The sequence below is a fragment of the Balearica regulorum genome, chromosome 1 (assembly GCF_011004875.1).
Source record: "Balearica regulorum gibbericeps isolate bBalReg1 chromosome 1, bBalReg1.pri, whole genome shotgun sequence".
In the NCBI taxonomy this organism is placed as follows: Eukaryota; Metazoa; Chordata; class Aves; order Gruiformes; family Gruidae; genus Balearica; species Balearica regulorum.
The window spans coordinates 2029356-2047029 of NC_046184.1; the positions used below are offsets into that span (position 1 = coordinate 2029356).

At 47.4% G+C, this 17674-nt stretch overlaps 1 protein-coding gene across 1 annotated transcript in view; it reads right to left on the reverse strand.

Moving 5' to 3' along the window:
* Window positions 1-6436, reverse strand: part of NET1 (neuroepithelial cell transforming 1) — a 58234-nt gene extending 51798 nt beyond the window's left edge. Inside the window, exon 1 of the mRNA XM_075755486.1 lies at window positions 6283-6436. Coding sequence (XP_075611601.1) covers window positions 6283-6416 — 134 coding nt within the window. The 5' untranslated portion in view covers window positions 6417-6436. The remainder of the gene's footprint in view (window positions 1-6282) is intronic.
* Between the last annotated feature and the right edge of the window lie 11238 nt (window positions 6437-17674).

Below are 17674 nucleotides of genomic sequence, written 5' to 3' on the forward strand. Positions count from 1 at the left end.
TTAAAAACCCCAAACCCTTATTTGATTTTTATGAATGACTGCCAAAGCATCAGCATTCTCTTACAGTAACTTCAGGCCAAGATATGGACACATGATTTAGGATACTATGGCTACTGCAGCGTTACCCATCCCCTTTGAGGCCTTTGGAAGGATAACTGACTGAAGTCCTTGCGTATAAACCTACCGTGCCTTGAACACATTCAGACCCAGACACTCACAGCCTGCTTTTGGAATAAAAACCAGTGGTAATACAAGAGCCTCTAGATATTTTCTGAAAGCTACACTGTAGCTTCCAATTATGTTCAGGTGATGCATTTTAATAGCTACCTTCATCAGTGGAGTAAAAGTTTCCATTTGTGCTAACTTTGATGTGATAATAGGAAAGAAAAGTGTATGTTTGCACTCTTCATTACTCTTTCACTGGCCCAAGAAAGTCTGATGGAATATAGGCTTTAATCACAACAGAGATCAAGAGCAAACAAACATTCATTTCAGAAAAGCCATAATTAGGGAGAAGAAAGGAAAGAGAGCCATCACCATCAAAACCACTTGGCCTTCACAACAGAGTGTTAGGTCACTGGTCAACAAACTGACTTTAAATAGTATAAATGTGTATAGTGAATAAATAAAAGCCAATTGAAGAGTTTACTGCAGATTGTGCAGAACAAGCGGGTGATCAGGCAAGATTTTAAAAGCTTTAAAATATGTAAGCATGTAATTCAGGAAGGACTCTCTTCAGATGCCTCCTTAAAACCCATCCCTCTCCTGTGTGGACGGCCAGCTGGTTTGCTCCTGTTTCTGCTACCGAAACAAACCTCCTCTTGACAAATCTCCTGCACAGGCTGCAGCGAAAGGTCTTGCTTTGCATTACACCTCTCCAGCATGACTGCAGGCTGCCACCAAAAAAAGGCCATCTTTTTCTCTTCCTCCCAGCCAGATCCCTGCAAGTCTAATTCAGCAATCCCATGGCCGTAGGAGAAGGTGGTTCAGCTGCTGATTAAGTGTAAAATTTATTTTTTTTTTGAAGGGGGGTACAGGTTCAACAGAAAACAACTACCTGTTCACCCTGCAGCCACACAGTGACTGGAACTGCTGCAAGGAAAGCAGCAGGAATGGAGCTGGTTTGGGGAACCCAGACCCCACCTTTGGCAGCAGTTCACAGTTGCACCATCTGTGAGAAAACACAAAACCAGACTCTCAGCTCTTCTCCAACACCTGCTACTCTGCCAAGCTCCTTTGTCAGCCTCATCCATTGGTCATCACACCAGACAGAAGCTGTTTGTCCTCGCTTTCTCAAGGGAACACCAGTCAGCCAGCTTCAGACCACCTTTTGCTCAGGGGCTTGCCGTGACACCACCCTTGCACAACTTGACAACTGAGCATCTTTTCCACCTTCCACCCTAATGTAACCTACATAAAAACACTAGTTTCTTTTAATCCTTCCATACAAAGCCAGCCAGTTAATTTGGATTAATCCCATTTGAATAACTACTGAGAAGTGATGGTTACAATTAAAATATTTACAGGTACATGAATATGTACAGTCAACTGTGACTCTCTCCCCTTCCCACTGCAGATAGCTTGTCTCAAAGTGACACATTTCTGTGTCTCGTTCAGAACTGCACTGTCTTTACCAGGTCTGGGACCCCAGGTGCCGAACAAGTACCAACAGATCACAGAACAGGCACAACACCGCAGGCAAGTCATAGGATCAGTGATTGAAAAGAGCTGTGGCTCTGTGCTACCAAAGATGCAGACACTCAAGAAGGGGAGCATGAGGTAGAGCTTTAATTAGATGTGCGACTTGACAGCCCATCTCTATCCTCAGAAGCTCAGCACAGCAGTACTCCAATCCTGCATGATTGCCTGCGGGTAAAGCTACAGAATTGGAGAGAACAGTTGATTCTGGACAAAGATTAAAAAAAATTTTGCAAACTCCAGGCTTGCCTGGGGTTGGAGGGTACCTGTCTCTTCCCAGTGGGGTGCTGGGCCATCCCAGCTGGAGGTAGCTCTTCCAGAGCCAGCCTCCACACTGGCTCATGCAGCTTGGCAAAAGATGTATGCAAGATGCAAGTCAAGGTTAGATAGCGTGTCTGGAGCAGAAGAGAGGACTCACTGGTTTATTATGTGTATTATGCCTGAAGAGATAACATGCCCCTGAGCTGTCAGCTTCACCTGGATTCACCTTGAGACTAGATAAACTATCAGGTTGGGAACAAGATTACAGAGCAAACAACCCCCAAAACAAGGTTTCGTTTATCATTCCCAGAAGCCTACCTGCCTTTTTTTTTTGTCATCTTCTAGCTGCCAGAGCTGGGGCAGGGGGGACACACAAGGTTCAGAGAAACACTCATCCAGCAACTAGTAATGCTGTCTGATTCTGGGTGAAAAAACAGCTGGCAAGAGAGAGAATGCGTTCTTGGTAAACCCATTCCTCTCTCCCTCTTCAGGACTGCTCATCTTTGAGCACACTCTATATCTTCCTCCCCCTCTATTCAACAGAGCAATTACCTCTCATGTTTATACCCTAAACCTGATTCATATTGCTGTGCAAGAGCTACGGTGGTATTGCAAATGGGGGAAAAGGGATGAATGGGAACTGTAAGATGTTAAAACAGCCCCCAGATCAGAGCTATCGGAGGAAATATTCACTGTTCATAACAGTGTGAAGTCACTGTCCCTAGCATGTTATCAACCATCTCCTCCCTTTTTAGACACAACTCTGGGATTACACAGACAAGAGGCTGACTACAAATACTCTGTCCAAACCACATCGTTTCACACCTCCCTGGCTACATACTCCTCTTTTGAAAGCGTCAGGAATTCTCTAGCATCACAGAGGTGAAACTTGATGCTGCTTAACTTTTATAGGATATAAAAGTTAAGCTAATGCTTAAAAAAAAAACCCTCACTGAAACAGCAGATTTGATACTACTCAGAAATGTTGTAGCCATGAGAGCCTAAGGGTACAAAAGCAAGGGAGGGTCTGCAAGAGGACACATCTAATAAAGGATATTACCTCGTCCTCAAACATTGCTGAATATATCTAGTGTATTCATAGAATCTCTCAATCAGAGGCCTCAGGCCTGCAACTGGAGCTCCCTTTCTGCCTGGACAGATATTTGACTAAAATCAGGCTGGTGGGCAGAGGACTCCTCCTCCAGGGTCACATTACAGGGCTGGAGACAGCAGCTCTCTCTCATATGTGTGCACACACACTCACAAGGTTAATGCAAATTAACGGGGGGGGGTGAGGTAATTTATCATGCATATGTTTAAATATATTTATGTTCCAGTGCAAAAGTGCTTGCTTAGGGAGTAGGAGCCTTTGCTTAAGTGCTCCATGTGGCTTTCCTGGAGGCCTAGCTGCATTCAACCTCCAGTTCGTGGATTTTCCGTTAAGAACAGCCCCGTGCAGCCAGCTGGCTGTTCAGACCACAAACTCAGTGCAAACAGTTGGAGCTCTTGCCTGTCCTAGCCCAGAGACTCAAGTACAGATCCTGCCTACAACAGGTGGATAGATGCAGTCACCATTAACAAGGGGGGAAAAAAAAATAATCACACACTAACCTATACTGGCCCATGCGAGGTTAGACTGGTTTAAAGCTCAGAAATTGAGCCTGTCAGCAGGACCACTCAGACATAAGACACAAATTTTGCATATTTGGCTAAAATGGTTTTAAAAAAACCTAACTACTTCCAGTTGTTTTTAAAACAACAAACAAAACCAACCCATCCCTCTGTCCTAGTTTGTCCCCAACAGCTGAAGGGATTAAACAATTTAAATTCTGTTATCAGTGGTTTGCAGCAAGATGGTTGGCCCTGCATTACTAGGGTGGCAAACACAGAGCAAGCAGGCCAGATGATGCCAGTCAGTATTTGTGAAATCCCATCTGGATACTGGGTCCAGTTTTGGGCCTCCCAGTACAAGCAACATCAACAACTGGAGCACATCCAGCCGAGGGCAAACAAGATGGGGCTGGAACATGGGATGAACGAGGGAAGAGAAGGCAAAGAGGGGTCTAACTGCTGTCTACAACTATCTAAAGAGGGGGTAGAAAGAAGACACAAACCTTTCTTGGGCACATGCAGCAGAATGGAAAGAGACAACATGCACAAGCTGCAGCAAGGAAAATTCCCATTAGATAGAAGGAAAAATATTTTTCCCCACAAAAAGTGTAGTCAAACTCTGGAATGGGGAGCCAGAGTGGTAAGAAAATATCTATCCTTGGATGTTTTTGACGCTTACCTGGCCAATGCTCTGAGAAACCTGACCTAAATTTGAAGTTGGCCTTGCTTTGAGCAGGTGTTGGACTGGAGACCTCCCAGAAGGCCCTTCCAGTTAAAGTTTTCCATTATTCTGTGAAAAAGCCTCAAGACAGACTTCTTGAATTGCTCTGCATATATCACAAGACCACATCTAGGTGCTGAGCTGGCATCATCTTGCTTGTGAGTCTCTAGATGAAGGTTTAATACATACACGTCTTATCTGCATACGCTCCTTTCCCGGTTTTATCACTATTTCCCTGGGCCTCTCCACACAGACAAGCCTCACAAAGGAATGCGTGACCATCCCAAAAACCGAGCCAGTGTGTTTCATCACCTCATCGAATCACTGAAGCCTTCAATTATGCTATGCTTTTCAAGTGCAGTAATTAGGGAGCTACAATTTGATCTTGAAGATGATATTGCAGCACGTTCCATGAAAACATTTATTTTTAAAAGTTCATTAAAACGTTCTGCCATCCAGAACACACAATGGTTACTAAAACCAGCCATTATGAAAACCAAGCTCGCGGACGTTTACCTTGCTTTGATTTAAGTCACCTAATAAAGAACATCCACTCCAGCCTGTGGGGAATTTCACCAGGTTTCAAAACAAGGGACTAACCCAGCCACCTTCCTCTCACTCATTCCTATGGTACAAATGAAACTGGAGGAAGAGTACAAAGAACCAGAGAAGTGAGGACAAGACCCTGATCCCATCTTGTGGGTGAACCTCTGCCCAAATACAGCATTTGGAGGTAGAAACTGGGCTGAGGTAACTAGAGCCACATTTGTCAGAAATGGGTGGTTTCTACATCACCTGCACACTTGGAGAAGTCATTTCCTGACCTCAAGGGCAACAGAAAACACAAGCCTCTCCTGATCAACCTGGGTTTGTCTAGATACCAGTTACCAGGAGATAGCTCGCTCAGGGGTCAGCTGCTGATAAACATATCCAGGTATCGTTACTTGGGTCAGTACAGATAGCTGATCTTCAGGTTAACTTAAGAAGTAACAGTTTCTTTCACTGGGTGGTCTTAGGAAAGTCTCCTAAGTTCAACATGTCAAAGTAACACTAATAGATGGTGTGCACACGCACAGGGATTTAAAAATCAGAATAAAAGCCAGGGCTGACACTGGAGCTGAGGCAGGTCTCCCCATGCCCAGGAGAGGGAATTGATCCTGTGTTATGGTCTGCAGAGATCCTGGAGGCTCAGCCAGTCCCCCCAGGGGATATAAGAGACACCCCACCCCCAAATTATTCTCACCCTGAGAAGCAACAAAGATCCTCTCCTCCTTCTCCCAAACTGATGCTGGCTGTAGGCAGCCCGCCAGACACCCCCACAAGAGATGTGGGAGGAGGAAAGCCTTTGCACGAAAGCCTAGGGGTAGTTTGGCACACAGGGGTGGAGATAGGAGCAGTTACCCCTCTATGGGACAGGAACAGACAAGGAAACAGGCTATGACCTGAGGAACATCCTTTCCCCACTCTTACTGTATCAGATGGGGGCATTGGTGGACCCCTTGTCTAATTACAGGCTACTCAGGGATCCCTTGAAATTGCAGACACGTTCACCTTATAAGACGGGAGGCAAAGCCTGCCGGGGGTGGGTCAGGAGTGCCCTCCGCCATAGGGCACAGAGGGAGGCATCCCCTACAACCTGGGGGGGAAGGAAAGAAGCGTCCATCTCATACGGAAGGAGGGCAATGGATCCCCTACAGCCTGCAGGAGAGGAACTCCCCTTATGAGATAGGAAGGGGAATGGTACAGCCGGAGGAAGGGAATTTCCCTCGTAAGATAGGAGGGCGAGGGGTCCCTCACAGCCTGCCGGGGGGTTGCTTTCACAAGACAGGGGTGCGTAGAGTCCCCTGCAGGCTGAGGGGAAAATCCCCCTTATAAGACAGCAAAACGATAGGTCCTCCCTTTGAAGGACACGCACGACCCATGGGGAACCTCAGGCCACTGACAGGGCTTCAGCCCCTGACGGGAGGACGGGGAAGGATCGCGGCTCCTACCGGCTGCAGGAGGCGGCCGAGGCGGCCACACCGGGGGTGCTGTCCGCCGGAGGCGAGCGGCTGGCGCGGGCCTCGGCACTGGCCCTGCCCCGTCTCCGTCGAGGGGGCTTCTGGCAGACGGGCTCTGCCTCCATGGTGACACGTCGCACCGGGAAAAGCGGGGACGGGACCGGACCAAACCGCACCGCTTCCGCTCGGCGGATAATGGCGGCAGCAGTAACAACAACGGCAGCGGCGGCGAACCGGCGGTTTGAAAATGGCGGCGGTAACGGCAGCAGCCAATCAGCCCTGTGGGCGGAGCGTGTTGCTAGGAGACGTGAGGGCGGGGCAAGCGAGGGGCGCGGCTCTGAGGGCAGAGGGGCGGTGGGGGCGGGTAGGGCTGTTGCCCCCCCCCCTCAGAAAGAGCGCAGCGCCCCCTAGTGGCCCTCAGGGTGGGAGGACCCCGGCTGGGGGGAAACTGAGGCACGGACCGAACCAAACCAAACCAAACCGAACCAAACCAAACCAAACCAAACCAAACCGGCCCCGTGCAACATCGCAAAACCATGCGGAGGAAGAAGAGGGGAGGGTGGGATCTCACGGGCCGTGATCCGTCATCTCTCAACCCTGTGTACGCCATTTGTAGCGGGATCTTTGGTTCTGATAGTGCTGGAGAAAAGCAGACGTCTTGGCTAGACAGACATTGGCTAGCAAACCCCAAAAACTGCCTTGAAAAGCGATCAGGAGCCCTCACGGTTCCTCCCGTCCCACTTCAGTTTCAGTGGTGCTTTGAGCAAGACGCTGGGTGAAAGTTTAGACGTGCTCAGGTGAGGGTATCAGTTGGAAACGTGTCCCACTCGGCTGAGATATTTCTTTTCCTCCATTTCGGCCCTTTCCCTCTGTGGAAAGTGACTGTCATGGAGGGGATGGCGTCTCTCCCCTCACGAGGTGGCAGCCCCAACCGTTCCTGTAAGAGAGGGTGGGTTGTCGTTTATTGTTGCTCATAAATTGGAAGTATCTCCTCTGGAGTGCAAATCGGCCTTCAGACCGGACAGTTTTGGCAGAAGTATCTCTCTTTAACAATGCTGGCACCCCAGGCAGCTGCGCTGGAATGGGCTTTCACAGTTTATCATCTTCATTTCTGTCGCAGGTTGATCTCAACTTCTGTGTAGCGGTTGGATGAAATGCTTTGAAATCCATTAAAAAAACCCCCACATATGCGCAAGGCATTTCACCGACTTGGCTGTATTTTAGTAATGAATCAGAAATGGATTCTTCAGACATACTAAAAACCAAGTCTACCTTTTGAAGTGGAACCTGCAGCTCGATTTAGAAAAGTAGATGCCCCCTCTTTAAGCCAAATACAGCTGCCTGCCAAAAGGTTTAACGTAACCATATGCGAGGCAAAGATTTGGAGGTTTCATAAAGAAGTTATGCTTCTATTTTGATATGTACCATTGGGATGGGAGAGAGAGTAAGCATACCCAATACACCGGGCTTACTCTCAGCGGAGTATGCCAGCGGAGTCGGCCTCAGCACTGATATTATGCCAAAGCTAAGGGAATTAATTTTGCTTATTTTATTCCAGTGCAGACTTAACATGACAAAACTGTGAAATTTCTATTTTTGTTCGAACCTAAACAGTTTAGCAAGTTGTATTGCCTCACATGGTATTTCATTTATATTGGCTTACAGTTACTGATAGACATTCATACACTTCACCTCTAGCAGCCAAATTCCTTCACTTCTTTCCACAGCTGCATCCTACCCCAGAGACCTCCCCTGCTCAGCTGGACCCTGCTTTCTGCAGCACCCACCCATAAACTGGTGTGTCCTCCTAGATTTGAAAATCTTCCAGTTTTTCAAGACCTGTTTTTTTTTTTTTTTTGCATTTTGCAGTGGCCTCAGCTGCATCCCTGAGTGCTGCATCCCCCAGCGCTGCATCCCCCACCCCAGGACAGCAGGCAGTGAGCCATGGACTTATCAAATGACTTTCCCATCCAGTTGGAGAACTCAGCACAGACATTGGTGATCTGAGAGGTGCTTGTGGCAGGTCTTCTCTGCTGAAACTATAGGTAAATCATGCCTGACCAATCTGATAGCCTTCTATGATGGCATGACTGGCTGGGTGGATGAGGGGAGAGCAGTGGATGCTGTCTACTGTGACTTCAGCAAGACTTTGGACACCATGTCCCATAGCATTCTCATAGGCAAGCTTAGGAAGTGTGAATTGGATGAGTGGACAATGAGGTGGGTTGAGAACTGGCTGAATGGCAGAGCCCAGAGGGCTGTGATCAGCAGTGTAGAGTCTAGTTGGAGGCCTGTAGCTAGTGGTGTGCCCTAAGGGTCAGTGCTTGGTCTGGTCTTATTCAACATATTCATCAATGACCCTGACGAGGGGACAGAGTGTCCCCTCAGCAAGTTTCCTGATGATATTAAACTGGGAGGAGCGGCCGATACACCAGAAGGCTGTGCTGCCATTCAGCAGGATCTTGACAGACTAGAGAGTTGGGTGGAGAGGAACCAAATGAAATTCAACAAGGGCAAGTGTAGGGTCCTGCACCTGGGGAGGAATAACCCCAGGCCCCAGTACAGGTTAGGGGTTGACCTGTTGGGAAGCAGCACTGCAGAGAAGGACCTGGGAGTCCTGGTGGACAACAAGCTCTCCATGAGCCAACAGTGTGCCCTCGTGGCCAAGGCGGCCAATGGTACCTGGGGTGCATCAGGAAGAGCATGTCCAGGTTGCAATTGGTGATATCATAGATCAATGACATGGTCATCTTGTCTCCTGTGGAGACTGAGTGCTCCAGGGTGGGGTGGAAGGTCAGCGTGGAGCTGCCTGTGGAAGGTCCCGGTCTTCAAGTGGATTTGCAGCCACAGCTTGGGTCTGAACGACCAGGAAGCCTTGCAGGATCAGCAGGCAGTAGAAGGGGGTTCTGAGATATTGCTACAGATGAGTATTCAATCCAAATGTAGATTTTTGAAGGCCACACTTCATTCAGAGTCAATCACAACTGGATTGAGCTGCGGCCAGACTGGGGAAGGAAACACACCCTGAAATCTGAACTCGAGCAGAGTCAGGTCTCCCTTGTCATTGACTTCTGTCTCGACCACCTGTCTTTGCTTTTCAGTTACATGTTCAAGACAAAGAAAGTCTTCAAGTCTCCATCTTCAAGCAACAGAAGCATGACAGAACTCAGACTGACTCTGCCCTGGACCCGTTGTGCTTTACCTGCCATTTTGGAAGTCTCATCAGCCACTGCCCAAATCCAGCATTACCTTCCTCAGGGTGTAGCAGTCCCAGACTGTTGGCAGCATCTCCTTTCCCACTGACATGTGACTCACTGTGAAAGAACAGTGGACAACAATCTGAATTTCAACCGTAGTGAGACGTGTTTGCTGGAGACCGTGATAAAAGGGAGGTCAGGTGGCAGTGGAGAGAGAGGAACAGAGCAGAGAGAAGTAGATGGAAAATCAGAGTCACTGATGGCTTTCTCTAGAACAGTCTTAAGTCTTTATATTAGATGAATTGAAATTACACTCACCTATAACTCTTCTTGAACTCACATCCATCGCTCACAGTAGTCACAGGATCGGCTGAACAGTGGAAGACAAAGGGGAACCTCAAAGCATGGGCCACAGCTCAGAAGAGGGAAGAACCTGTCATTGTGGGCCACAGGATTCCTTGTGCAAACATTTTAGGAAAGCTGAGAAGCCAGTCCAGCTCAGGGATCCTTTTCACATCTCTTTATTAGTTTTCCACTGATTTTTTGGTATCTCTTCAGTGACTGTGGGCTCTGGAGCTGGATGGATGCTCTGGATAGCTTCACCCCTAGTCCCCTCTCACTAATGAAGGACCCAGAGGAGCTCGTTCACTTGCTTGGTTAAGGGAACAGGGCCCTGTGGTTGGACCCCATGTTGGAGGCAGCACTGCTCTGTCCATCTGTACATCACCCTGCACGGCAGAGACGGAAATGCAGAACCCCAGAGCAGGGCCAGGGAAGAGGCAAACCGAGATGCTCTGTGAAAGAAATCTTTGCAGTTTCCATTCCCTGCTGAGAGGCAGTAGCAACAACAACGATTTCATCAGAAGAGCCAGAGGCTGCACCAGAAAATCCTTCCTGACACTAAGGAGATCTGCCTCTCACATTCCTCCCTCGCTCCGTTGTACGGCAGTGCCTATCAGACTGGAGTCGTGGTGCCCAAGGGGATCCCCAGCTTCTCATCACGGGCAGCTATGAGGGCAAGCGTTGGGCAGGAAGGGTACGTGACTCTGCCAATCAGCACATGAGCAAGAGTCTTCAGCTAGACACGCCGGCCTCTCCCTGTGTCTTCTTCCCCTGACTTATGCATGAGGCTTACCAGCTGCACGGCCCTGATAACTGCTACTTGCGCAGTTTATGCGCTCTCCAGAGCTTGGAATTTTAATAAGCCTAAGTGGATTTAGGATGCTATATAAAGATATTATCTCAAAGTCAGGCGTTTAGCTCAACACTGCTTGGTACAACCAACCTCTTTTGTGATGGTCAAGAGAGAAGCTCTGCCTTGCTTCAGGCCACATCCTGACTTTATGGCCGAGTCCCTGGGAGTGTCTGAGGCCACCGAAGATGGATTCGTGCAGCCCAGTGCCCATCAAAGACAAGTAATGGTTGAAGATTATGCCCACGTGGTATCGGTGAGATGTCATGAGTGGTACACAACTCCAATTACTGACAGAGCACAGCATCTCAGGGGCTTGCTAAGGAGGTGGTGAGAATCCCACCGATGCTACAGCACCCACCTGCTTGCAAGTGCTGTCAGGAGTTGCAAAACAGTTTCATTGCATTTTCATGACGATCCAGGAGAAATTTTAAGTTTGAGCTTTGCTCCATGCTTCATCTTTGAGGCCAGAAAAGATTTTGCTCGAAGGAAGGCTTTTGCCTGCTAGGCCTTCTCCCGCCCACTCTCAGCAAGGAGTAGTAGAGACTCTATTGACCTAAATGTCTGTCTTGTAAGGACTATTCCCTTTTGGAAAGATTTTTTTGGATTAAGCAGGGGATTAGTAACACATGCATTAAGGACCTGTGGCTCTCAAACAAGCAGACTTAATTAGGCAAAGATTAAAGCACGCTTCATTGACACCGATCTCTTTCAGGATTCAAAGCGTCAAGTTATTTTGTAGAATTTTATACACTTGGCAACGTTGCTCATTTAAGCACTTACACTACTTCGAAAGTAGTCATCTGGAGGATTCAAGGCAGCTTAGACATTTATAGTGCCATAAAATCTTAGGCCATAAATTGCACATGATTAGGCTGTGTGTCACCATCAGTATTTAGAGCCATTTAAAAAAAAAAAAACAAACAACCTGTCTTGTATTTTCATCTAGAAAAAAACCCTAGAAAATAAGTGCCATAAAACTCCATGAAAATTATCCTTGCATTCCAGGTAGTCAGCAAGTATCAGGCTAGATAATACATGTGGTTCACGGCCACGACAGGAACTCTGCCAAGTAACACAATCAACTCGTGAAAGGTTTCAGAGCTCTTCCATGAGGCTTACGAGATACCCAAGCTGGCGAAACTGCCGCTGTAAGCCTCGAGTGATGCATTTCCCACATTTCAGCATGCACCCCGTGCAGAATTGATTCATTTTAGGGAAAAAAGCAAATTACTTTGGATAATCCAAGTCACTCTGATCTTCTGTTCTCACTCCTTGCACCTTCTACAAATATTATAGTTGGATCTCGTTTGTGTTTTGTCTTAGCCGGAGAGCTGACCAAGGCAAAAAAGCCAGTTTTAATAATAGCGCAGCCCCACGTGTGTTTTTACAATGCGTTCCAGCTTTCAGAAGATGAAGGAAGAAGTGTTTTGCTTTTACATCTTCAAAACGATTGTTTACGTAGGCTTAATGACAGCATTTATCATTGTCAGAGATTTAGGACCATTAGAAAAACCCCGTGAACTGCAAATAATCGGAATCGTCAGTCATCTATTAGCTTTGCGGCAATGGGAAAGGCTCTCGCTCAAAACTTCTCCTTTGCACAGCACAGCAGGGGAACAGGTCTCTAGCTACAACATTACAACGCCCTTTTGACACTGCTATGGATTTGATTTCAGCAGCTCCAAAACAATCCTTTTCCATAAAGGAGCAGGGCTATGTGCAGGAATGAGAAGAACCCACGCAGCCAAGAACAATCAAATGCGTCTACCTATCTTTTCCAGCCACGCAACAGATCTCTGTACACCAGACATTCAAATTAATCCCAATAATTCAAATTAAGCCTCTGTGCTGAAATCTGATTCTTCCAAAACAGTTGACGCAAAGCTTCAGCTTTCAACCTCACGAAAGGCAGCGCTGGTAGCTCTGACATGAAACACCAAGGGAAGCACTAAGGCTGAGTTCTTAAACCGGTCATGAATTTGGCAAGAGCTTTTCTAATCCCATCTTTGCTCTAGATGTTTCCCACGTACAGACAGGTGGGACGGAAAAATCTCACGAAGGAGGGCCTTTCGTAGAGGGTAATAATGAATTTAATCAATGCTGAAGTGCACCGGGCGGTTCCATGGTGAGGACTAACAGCAACGTCCTGGTGAACGATGGGGATTCTGGCTCAGTCTCTTCAAAAAACTTGCAAGACTGGTAGTAGGGTCAGCTACTAAGAGAGCAGAGAGCTGCTAGTATCCTCTGCAGAACCAGATAAAATCACTTTATTGGCAAAGAAAAAGACACAATTCAGTTCAGAAATGTGCGCGTGCACACACACACATTCCTGACTAATGAGATGGTTTCAGCTTTGTGGACAGGGAAATGCAGGAGAGAGATGAAGAAGAGAAAAAATGGATATCGGAGAGATGAAAACAAGTCGCACAGGAGGAAGTTAGTTACTTGGAGTCCTGCTGAATGAATTGAAACTAAAACTACCCATGACCTGACGTTGGACAACGTTGAAGGGCACGAGACAAACTGATGGCAGGGAAATGCGTTGAGCGATATTGAGTATGTAGAAACCACATGCAGCTTGGAAAGTCCCTGAGCTGAACAGAAACTTCAGGGGATATGTTATATCCATTTTTCCAGCCCCTTACACTTCTCCAAGCAGCTGCTCGTGGCCGCGGTTTGGAGCAGAGCACCGGGAGGCAGACCTTTGCCTGACGCATTACAACCACCCTGAAACTCCTTAAAGATTATAAGTCTATCTTTCTTCAAGTTACTTTAGAAGAAAGTTTTTCCTTGGAACATTTACCTCATTACTCCTAAGGCAATTAAAGGGAGAAGAGTAGAAATAACCCTTTGCAACTGGAGAATAAATAAAAGTATATCCTTGTGCGTTCGCTATTGCTACAGTCTAACCCGGCTGCAAAGGAGCCCGTAGCCCACAGCTGGTTCCTATCTGCCTTAGGGAACGCCGAGGAGAAGCACGGCTGTGCAGACACAAATAAAGAGATGGTGCTTTCTCCACCCTCGGTTACGGGAATAGCTTTGAGGCAGAGCTGGTTGGGGGAATTCTGCTGGAACTGCGTTCCGCTGAAATATGCGGTTCCACTCCAATTGAGCCGTCTAGCAGAATGGGATGGCTCTGCCAGCGTTTTATTTGGAAAGAAAAATGAGGGGAGAGGGGGAGAGGTTGGAATGTCAAAACATCCCACCCTGATAACCTTGAAATGAAGGTTTTCAGTTTTAATCGCTTTTTGCTGTAGCTTTTTGCATTACAATAGAGAATGCCAAAAGTTCCTACTGATGCCGAATGCTTTTTTTTGACAGTACTGTTTTAGTAATTTACTTTTGTGGCAAGTTTAATTGCTTTTTTTGTGAGTATATCTGAATGGATCTCCTGCATCCAGATTGCTCCAGTGTCTCACGCTGCAAGGATGTGTTTGGAGATGGAGTTTGGCTGGAGCAAAATCTATACGTTGGAGGGAGGGGTAGGAAACCACGTAGGCAAAACAAATGGAGTTGTCCCTGCTTGTATCCTTCACGTGCATGAAGCAGAAAGGCTGACGCCAAGGCCAGAGAAGGAGCAGTGTAAAAACAAACCATGCATGGACAGAAACACACACGGTGAAATGCTAGAGATATGCAGGCTAATGCTTGGATAAATCATCTCTGGTTATCAGTAACAGATGCCTGAGCTGAGGTTGGGGCCTCATTGCATGATAGATAAAGGACAACTGCTATCAGGAGCAGCGCTTCAAAGTCAGCCCTGGCAAACCTAAATTTGGGTAACAGTGGCCTGAGGCCTCCCTACAAGGAGAAGCAAGGGTGTCCAGAGGACTAGTTGGCCCATCAATAAGTGGGTGCCCCTTGGGAGGTTCCTCATTTGCTCATCAGACATGAGGCTGAAGGCCACACAGCAAAATTTGCAGGGCCACCATTAAATGGCCACCAAAACCCCTGAGGGTCGCGATGACCTTGTGAGATATGTGCTTACTGCTGGCTGAGCTTTGGGAACCGCTGGCACAGGGCAAATTCCTGGTCCCAGGTTTGCCCAGGTCACCACGGAGTTCCCACTAATGATGGCAGTGACTTTATGCTTCTGGAGGAGAACGGAGGCAGACGGAGACCTGCTGGGGAACGGGATCTGGCAGTTCAGGCTAAAGTGGAGGATGGAGATCTCTAGGACTGTTGTTCTGCATATTCGGCCAGGGCTGAATTCACTTGAAAAGACAACATCTGCCTTCGGGGGGATGAGGGTGTGGAAAGTTGGCAGCTTCTACTCCCCAGAAAAAGGCATAATGAGAGCCAGTGGCTGGAAGCTGATGCTGGGGAAATTCACATGTGAAACAGGGAGCAAATTTAACTAGGTGAACAATTAAACATGGGAGCAAATTATTTCTGAAACGGTGGGTTTTGGAACTACATGAATCACTATTTTTCAGTTCAGCCAGCAAACCAAAAATACCGAAAAATCCCACATTTGGCTCAGCCTGAAGCAAAGTGAGATTTCTTTCCTCTACTTTTTCCTGCTTCAGCAACACCAAAAATTAATATTGAATTAAATAAATAAATATTGAATTAAATATTCTCTCTTCCCAGGGACGAAACCTTTTGATTCCATGGGAGCTCCTCTAACAAAAGCAAGCGGCAGGCGTAAAAGGTGACATTTAAGTGCCATTCTTCAAAGTAGCACAGCAAAAGCAGTTCCTTCTCTGTTCCTCAGCAGCCTGGTGATTCAAGTTCTTGACCAGAGCATGGCCGCAGATCAGTTCTTCCTTCCATCTCAAGACACTTGTCCAGTGTGTTTTGGGATGCCATCCATATCCTCATGGGTAAGGATTTGCTCTGCAAAGGTGAACAGCAACTGGTCCCAGACTGTATGGTGAGGACAGCAATAGGAAGACCAGGGAGAGTGAGGAGGCGATATTTAGGACATGGGAGTGGGAAGGAGGAGGCAGCAGCTGTGATGTCTGGCTATAAAAAGGCTGGGAGCTGCCGCAATGGGTCTTCTGGGGGGGGGTGGGGGGGTGGTCTCTCTCCTTCTTGTTGATGCTGTTCTAAATATGTCTTCGAGCTGAGAACGCAGGCAGGTTGTCTCTGTTACCACCAAACTATAGCACTTGTCTCTTTTGCTTTCCATTTACCAAGACAGACAGAAATCAGCCCCAAAATTTTTTCACCACATCATTTAGTGAATAAATGCTTCATGCTCTAAACTGCCCGAGTTCCTCATTTTCTCTTTTCTCATTGAGGAACAGATTCCTCTTGCAAAAAGAAGATCTTGTCCGACTGGCAGGCTTGGTGCACACATTTGGGAGGCTCTTGGTTTAGGCCAGAAATGAATAGCTTCTCTATACTCCGAGGCCAACTTTATTCCCAGAGAGGCCACGACGCTGACAGTAGCGTTTGCATGATGCTCTATCTAACAAAAGAACCCTGCCTGACCCAATTACGCCTGAATTCCCCCACTTCCAAAACAGGCATAGCCCTGTGCCCAACCTGCTTGGCTTGAATTCCCTAAATCCATGGCATAGCCCCAAGCAGGAACACGGTAACGCTCCCATCTGCCCTCAGAGGCAGAGGTTGGGCTGAACAAGCCAGCAGAGGAGAGCTCTTCCATAAATGCCTTCCTCCTCCGGGTCAGCTCATCTCTTTGCCCATCAAGGCTGCAGTCTTGTCCTCTGCCTTGGCAGAGCTGGGGGGTGAATACCCCCTCAAGCTCCAGGCTCAGCTGAGCCCATATGAGGTGCTGACAGTACAAAGGGAAATAAAACTTCTCTAAAGAAATTTACCCTATGGCTGGGGATGTTCTTATAATCAAGTTGGTGCATACAGGTCCTTGGCGAGAGGGTTAATTTTGTCTCCTAAAAATACCTTGAGGTCAACTTAGAACAGGTTGCTTGAGGACTTGCGGAGGTGAGTTTTGAATAGATTCAAGGATGAAAATGCCCCCATCTTTAGGTTCCTGCTCCAATGTCTGACCACCTTCATGGTGAGCTGAAAGGTCTCCCCTTCTTGAGGATGTACATGTCCCACACCTACCCTGTACTCCAAATCCAACCAGCTTGGCGGTCTATGCTGGACTTGCTCCAGTATACAATATCTTGTACTGAGGAGCTCAATAAGCAGAGAGGGTCTCAGAAATGCTGAACAAAGGAAAAACTCCCTGTCCTTGACTGCCTGGCTGTGCTCGTGCTGATACAGTGACACGGTTGTCTCCCTCAACCCCAGAGCCATCAACCTGTTGCAACTGTGGCTGAACCAAAGGACCTTTTAATGGGAGAATGAAGAGGTAAATAAGGGAATTAGTAAAAAAGGTATCACTAATTGGTCTTGTCTACCTGCTGCTAGTAACCACACAGGCACTACTGAGACTTAAGAGCAGATCCAGTCTTAAAGACGTAGCTACCCATTTGCAGGATGGGGCCAAAACTGGCTTGAGAGTCCTTACGCCAGGTCTTGGCCAGAGGGCAGAATGAACCCTCAATGGCCAGCAGCTAAGGCGAACGGAGGGTCTGAGCCTACACCTGCATGTCCCAGAGGTGCAAAAGGCAGCAGGTTCCCATGAAGGTCGTTGAGCATACGGAACAAAGACCAAAAATTGCAGGATTGTGTCTAAAAACAGGTAAGATACAGCATATCAGTGGCAGTGCTCTGAACGATGATAAGGGGAAGATTGTTTCTTCTGGATAAAGTGAATCATATGGGGGCACGCAAACTTCCCTAGCGTTTCCTTCTTTTTAGCCAAAACCAAACTTTGGCATCTACTTTTTTCCCCCCCCCCCTCCAGTTGAGGGTCTTTAAAAAGAAAATACTAAAAAAGCTCACGTTGCACTGTACCCAAGGCTGTTTAATCACAGAAATCACACCAGCTAGACACCAATAGATCATTTTACCCCTTGCTATTTCTAGAGATGCAAAGGAAAAGGAACTCTGCTCCTTTAAGCTAGCAGAAAGCTTCTTTATATTCAGGTGGAGTCAAGACTTCCTGGGCTAT